The sequence below is a fragment of the Nilaparvata lugens genome, chromosome 1 (assembly GCF_014356525.2).
Source record: "Nilaparvata lugens isolate BPH chromosome 1, ASM1435652v1, whole genome shotgun sequence".
Taxonomy (NCBI): Eukaryota; Metazoa; Arthropoda; class Insecta; order Hemiptera; family Delphacidae; genus Nilaparvata; species Nilaparvata lugens.
In genome coordinates, this window is record NC_052504.1 from 20,586,360 (window position 1) to 20,593,658 (window position 7,299).

General features: G+C 31.8%; 1 protein-coding gene across 7 annotated transcripts in view; it reads right to left on the minus strand.

Annotated features, from left to right (window-relative positions):
• The window catches only part of LOC111045808 (longitudinals lacking protein, isoforms H/M/V), a 49,727-nt gene extending 42,823 nt beyond the window's left edge, over window positions 1-6,904 (minus strand). For all 7 annotated transcript variants that reach the window (XM_022331278.2, XM_022331279.2, XM_022331277.2 and 4 more), the window contains exons 1-3: window positions 6,749-6,904; window positions 3,625-4,176; window positions 1,746-1,928 (exon numbers count right to left, since the gene is read on the minus strand). In XM_022331278.2, coding sequence (XP_022186970.2) covers window positions 1,746-1,928; window positions 3,625-4,158 — 717 coding nt within the window. In that variant the 5' untranslated portion in view covers window positions 4,159-4,176; window positions 6,749-6,904. The remainder of the gene's footprint in view (window positions 1-1,745; window positions 1,929-3,624; window positions 4,177-6,748) is intronic.
• Between the last annotated feature and the right edge of the window lie 395 nt (window positions 6,905-7,299).

A 7,299-nucleotide genomic window follows, 5' to 3' on the forward strand; every position in this document is an offset into this window, starting at 1 on the left:
ATCATCTTTATTTACTCTCTATAAGAATATTCAAAAATTCGCCACATTAACAGATAATTAAACTTATTGCCTATTTACAACAATCTTCAGATTTGTTTGAATAAATCGTAAGCTCTACTGAGTATTTTCTTCTGAATAGTTTCTTAACACTATTTTAATTTCGTAAATTTATTTCAGTAGATATATTGAGCACTTATCAGAGATGTTATAGAATATTGTTCTTCCATTATATAAAAACATATTATGTTGTTATTTATACTTATGAATGTATTCACAGCTGCTTCCTACAATAGGCTAAGGCTAAGAAAACTCTAAAAGCTTGATTTGAAATTTGATTTTCTAAATTTTGCTTGATTGGAAAAATTAACAATTCAATAAACGTTAATGATTCATCCAATAATGATAAAGAACCATCGATCAGTCTTCATTTGATGGAAGTAATATAGGTCTAATAAATACCTAATGCAAAGTAATACTTTGAAAGTCTAGGTTATCATTAGTTCAAAAATGGGCCTACTAAATATCAATTTTCAATGTTGATTGTATTAATAAATGATGTAAATAATTCACAAGAGGAGATTTTTCACCAGCACCACTTCATATTAATAGCACCTCTTCATACAGAAGAGCAGCACCAATAATAATGTTCTATTCAATAGGAGATTATGGACATTTTGGCACAATAATACATCCCAAAAATTGGTAGATGATAGCTGTGGAACGCGATACGCATTCAATCCAATAACTGCGCGACAGCTGAATGATACTAAACATGAGCTAAAACCTCAACTTTTTACGTTTACGACGTCAGGAATGATGAGCGTGGTTTGTAGTATGTTCCACATCTTATTAATTTCCTAAATAGGAGCTCAAAAACCACTTAGTTGAGAAATGTGAACAACAGTTCAGTTTAATCAATAGAGCAAAGGAAAAGGCGAACATTAGCCTACTATTTCTATTTATGTCCCAAGTGCATGCGTCTAGTGTCGTATGCATTTGGAGTAGAAAAATAATGTATATGAATGCGACAACCTGCGCTCAACTCCAAAACACGAGGTAAACCATTCGATGGAAATTTAATAGGCCTACCCTATTGGTTTTCCAACACCGACCACAACGTGGTGAAAAATAACAATAGAATTTACTGTTAAAAGAGTCTAAATTCGTAATATCCCATGTCTGAAATCATTCAGACGAATTAGTTATAAGATTTCGTTGATAGAATAAAAATGCTTGATCTCCAGAAAAGGAGCTATGTAGTTCCTAGCTCAAATACTCGACAAGTCATTGATAACACCAAACTGAATAATGATAAATGATTGTATTCGAGGGTACGCTGTATCGTTGGAATTCGACAATAGAACTCAAGACGTCGAAGAATAAATGTCATCTCACGATTTTCTTTCCATGACCAAGACCACATCTCTATAGCACCATCAAAATCTCATGTCAGGTAATGGGAATCGCAAAAATACAATAAAGGAATACTGCAAAAAAATATATAGGAAGAGGAAAAAAATGGCCATAAAAAGACCTTTATTTTCGCTAAAAAATACCTTGATGCTCACAGCTCGAGGTTTGAGAACTTGGCAGAAAACAAAATTAACATTCAATAAAAATGTGTGTTAGAACCAAGGCTCGATTTATATTCTGATAACATCAAAATTTTGGAAACATTTTTCAACGGTGTGGTACGTGAAAAGCACCAATACGTAAAAAGTGAATAAATTAGAGATTCTGCTTACCAGAGGTTGAACATCATCATACGACTCATCTGCAGGAATGCCTGATGTTTCTTGTTTGATGATGGGAGACACTGTTTGCCCTTCGGACTCGACATCTGAGTTGGACTCGGCAAGCGATAAACGAGCAACTTTGGTGTTTGGCTGGGGGCATGACGATGGGGTACTTCTGTATGGGAAAGGCGCCTGAAATTTACCAAAACCAATGAAATTCCATGTAGACACATTAAAATAATGTATCCTCATTAAAAATCATGCATATCAAGAATCAAATGAAAATTTAAAAAAATCAACATTCTCCCAACAAGAAGCTGAGTCTACCATTGGGCGAGCAAGATTCTTTTGCCACAATTTAGCATATCCAAGTAAAAGCTTCATAAATTAAAAAAAACTTGATGTAATAAAAATATGAATTGATATTAATGTAGGGCTTTATTATCAAATAGAGCTAGGCCTACTTGAAATTTCTTAAATAGAAATTACTACAATAGTACCATTTTCTTTTTGGTTTTTTTTCAGACACAATAAATGTGGATATTGTATGTAATTTTATTATTTTCAAGTAATTTGTGAAGAATTGAACATTTTGTAACCAAATATAGGTAGTGTGTATTATTCCTATGCATAAAATAATTCAATTTGTTTGAAAATATAAATAGAATATCTGGAAATATTCTAAGCCGATCTCTGGCTGAAATCTTCCAAATCAAGAATGGACGTTTTGTAAATAATATTTTAAAATTAAATTTTAAGTAACAGTTACTTGATTTAATATAAAGTTAGCTTTAGTGAAAGTGAATATTTTACTCAGTATTTCAAACCTATTGAAACACTTGAACATTACTATTGGAAATTATGAACTATAGTAAGAAGAAGGAAAGCTGAAAGCTCTTCATTTCATCTTCACGTTGATTGAGATCAAGTTCATGTTAAATTTAGAAATAGCACTACGTTGTATTTTCGTGCACCAGATCAAATATGATCAGACTCCACTAGATTGTATTTTCTGTATTCTTCCATAAAATAAAAATAGCTTCTTATTCGAAAAACATCAGTTTTCTGCTCAAATTAATCTCTGCATTGATTATTATTGTTTGAATTATTATCATTCGCCTACTATTAATATCATTACTTTTGTAAATACAGGCATTTACTATGAATTAGACTAATCAGTTTCATAACAGGAGTTGGCCATAGTCATTTCTATTATTAAAAAAGTGGCGTCAGAAGTTTCAATAGATAACTAAAAAATTGGATCTGAATATTCAATTAGTTAATGATTTCAAATTTAAAATCACTTGTTTAATAATATAAGTATTTTTCAATAGATTGCCATCAATTGATGAAATAAAGATTGTTGGTTTGTCATCACTCATCAGAGCTGTACTGAAACGGGGTTATGTCAATCGACTAGCTATGAGATGGAAAATGAAAACTTCTGAAACAAAAATGTTTATCAAACTCGACTTTCCCATAATGTGCTTTTAGATTTGGTTCTTATTCAAATACGTAATCATAAAAAGCTTTATGATTATGGTAGCCTAATATTATTTAAGACATTTATAGCTAAGCAAAACCTCACCGACCGTATCATGTTGTCATAATACTACACAATATTATTGTGTTTTTTTCTTTAGGGCTACATTTGAATATAAATAAAAATATAAATCATGTATATAATTTTAAAAATGGTGCTCAGATTTATATTTTCATTTACATGTTGTCATAATATTGTGGACCTACTAGTCTAGGATATGCATGGCATAGTAGCTTGAAATACCAATGCAGTATATTCAAGCAGATTTACCAATTTTCTGACTGCGGGTATGTTAGTCATGAATCTCTTTGATCAGAGTAATCAGATTAATGGAGTGGAGGTTACCTGGCTTTCTGGAGGAAAAGCCTCTCTGGAACTGGATCCTGATGTTTTTCTCTTAGCTCTCTCAGGTGGGGATATAGGTCGGAAAAGGGGTCTTTTTTGTTCGACTGAGGAGCGGTGCTCCACAGGGCTGGGCAGAGAATGGTGGTCATCTGTTTTTGGTGTTTCAGTCCTCGAGTCAGCTAGTCCTCTTATTTGTAGAGCAGTTGCCGTTTTTAAAACAGTTGCTAATTCCTCTTGCTTGACATTGACTTCTCCGTTATACATAAAATACAAAAGCACTTGCATTTCATTGACAGTTACATCTCTAAGGAATATTATTGGATGAGGATGATTATTTTGCAGGAACAGTTTTTCAAAGTAAGGACTACAAGCTGAGAGTATAGTTTGATGAGCTTTGAAAGTCTTGATTTCATCCCCTTCACAAGGCACAGCGAGCGTCACATCCACCAATGACTCTTTTTCAAGAAATTTACTCAGCACATCAGTCAAATTTGATTTGTGGTTGTTCCACCTCAGGCAGAATTCTTGATCCATTTTATTGACTGGATTAACCTGTTGAAGACAAAGAAGACAATTAGTTTAATAAATATTCCCAACAATATAGATCGATTTTACATGGACCTAAAAAAAATCAAACTTGATAATTGAGTAAGAGTAATAAATTAGTCTACTATGCATATTAATTTTTAATAAATATAATTCTATTAAATAGTATAAATATAATTCTATTAAAAAGTATTTGATTTGAGTATTCCATAGCATTGTACAAGGGTTGGCTGATAAGAAATTCACGCATGCTTGTAGCGCCTGGTGGCATTTGGAAGTATTATTTCTCCTCTACACGGCTGTAAAGTTTGAAGGCGTTGCGTTCATCCAATTTGCCAATTTGGTTCGGGTAGTGGACGTATAGCGTCGTGTTCTTGTGTTATGTCAACGTGCTTTCAACCACTGTAAAATGAATCCTAGTGAGATTCATAGTCATTTAAAGGCTGTTTAACTTTTTATTATTCTTAACCTCATCTCCTCCATCACGGTAACGCTTCAAAAGTTGTTCACAGCATTCCAATAGAAGCTGTTTATTTACGTCTTTCAAACGGCATGGTAACTATCGAGCACAGATTTTACGGTATCCTGATTGTTCAATAATGAAGCCGACACGTTCCTAGGATATTCCAACTGGGTTTGCAATAGAATACGCTGTTGAGTGATTTGCCGGTCATTTTGAATCAAGTCTTCGACGAATTTACGATGGTTATCGTCTGTGTCAGTGATTGGACACGTCCTCTGCATGTTTCATTAAGGCTTTTCCAGGTGGGCAAACTCGACATTTTTTAATTCATCCATTTTCGATACCTATCAACAGTATCGTCAAAATTTACAACCTTTAAACAACGATGAATCTCACTAGGATTCACTTCTTTACCAGTTAAAAATTCTATAACAGCGCGTTGTTTAATTCACGTTGACATAACACCAGTACACTACACTATACTTTCACCAACCAAACCAAAATAGATGATTGAAAAGCCTTCAAACTGCGCAGCAGAATAAAGGATAAATAGTATTTCCAAATGCTACCAGGAACGCTTTTGAAGATTATTTCGTTTTTACTCTACAAGCATGTGTGCATTACTCTTCAGTCTACCCTCGTAATTATGAAATATTCTATCAATCTCAGGATGAAGAAAATTTGCAATGAGACAGTCATTATAACACGTAATGTTGGAAAATAATTCTATTTTGTTTAGGATAAGCTTATTTAGTTTAGATATTCATGATATCAAGTTCAAGACAATCCCAATCCCAACCAGCCACCTCTATGAAGCAGGATAGACATCAATTTGATCAAGTTCAGGCTAAGTAGGCTAAAATATAATTATTTTACTGGACTTTCTTCCGATGATGAGCTCCAAGACAACGAGCATGAAAAACCCGTATTAGAAAATGTACCATACCTTAATTGAAATTTTAATGGGTGATTTAAGTTCATTGTATGACCCCAGTTAGTAAGCTTTAGATTTTTAGTAGCTATTGATATAAATTAAAGTATATTATACTGCGAATAAAACCAGGAATAAATCTTTATTTTTTCTTAGCCTTTAATGAATAATATTGTAGAAGCATTTTTTATTTAGCCTAGTTTTGAAGAAGTACTAATGATCTATAATAGAAATTTCAAATAAGTTATATAAAATGTGAAGTCTTGTAAAGATGTTCTATTCAAGTACAGTAGTAGGCCTCTTCAACGTGATTTGCCTATGTTACCGTAACAAATTAATAAGCTTTTGTAGGTAGGCTATTATTTAAATTCACAAATAATTTACAATAAAATTAAGTTGAATTAATTTGAAACGAATGTTGAAAAGTTTTGCAGTTTTGTAACTCAAACTTATAGGTAATGAAAATTTTTACACATTTTATTAGCCCACTAAACTCATTAGCCACTTATTAAAAAGTACCTAATAGCATATTGAACAGTTGATGTGAGATCAACTGAAAATAGTACTATTATGCATAAAAAATTGTTTTAGAACTAAATTTATTACATAAATTAATAATAATTTCCAAAGCCCATTCAATAGAAATTCTACTTTTTGTCAAACTGTACCATTTTCAAAACTAGAATAAGTTGTCAATCACATTTGAAAACGTATAAAAAGCAATAGAAACTTTGCCTAAGAAAAGAATCAAAACTTGTTATAATTCATTATTTAAATTTAGTATCAAAAACCTACAGGACGTCAAGCGATGACATTTCAGCTTTCCCTTGCTATGATGAAAATTGTATCCGGCAACCTAGTTTAGCACCACCATATCCAAGATTGGTAAAACTTAGAATGGCAAATTTTTCAAAGATCACAAATCAAGCCATGTTGAAAAGGTAGAATTAATTTCGAATATAATTTGAAAGTAAAACGATCATAAATTCATATTATGAAGTGATGGGTTGTTTTTTAGAACGCCATTTTGCAGGTAATGAACTTCAAGTTAAAAGGGATCTATAGAAGTAATTAAGCAAGTTGTGATTAAATTTGTCGTTTACTAACAATTTCTTATGGATTTAAAGTACATTTAAATATCAATTTTTTAATTCAATAATATATTTTAGTAATAAATGACTTACCTTTTACAACCTAGTATCCCATTTAGAGAGGAGAGGACAACGGTCCCTTGCCCACTGCCTTCTTCAACACTTTGATGTTCGACACGGTTACGGTAAATTACATTATTTATTTTTTCCTCCATCATTTTTGATGTTATTATCACGTCTTTTGGATATTTATCACAGTTTTGTATTTTTTCAGATTCTTCGTAATAATGTTTTGAAAAACGAAAATAAATTTCTCCAGTTCGTTCAATCAACAAAGTAAAGATTAGGTTGGTACTTTCAAAATATATTTAAGGCGCCAAATTTCAAATTTTGAAACATGAAAGCCTAGCTTTACTGTTGAATAAACATTTTCAGTTAAATAATAATAATACCTTTTCATTTGGAAAATTTTAATCTTAAATTTATGCTGGAAGTTGAATTTTAATTAATCACATTGAGTTATCTCATAGCTTGAAAACCGTTATCGATAGTGAGTCTATTTTATAGGTAATAATGAGGATAGGCCTACATAAATTTATAATAGGCTTACAAATTTTATCGTTTTTTTATTTTTACTTCTAATA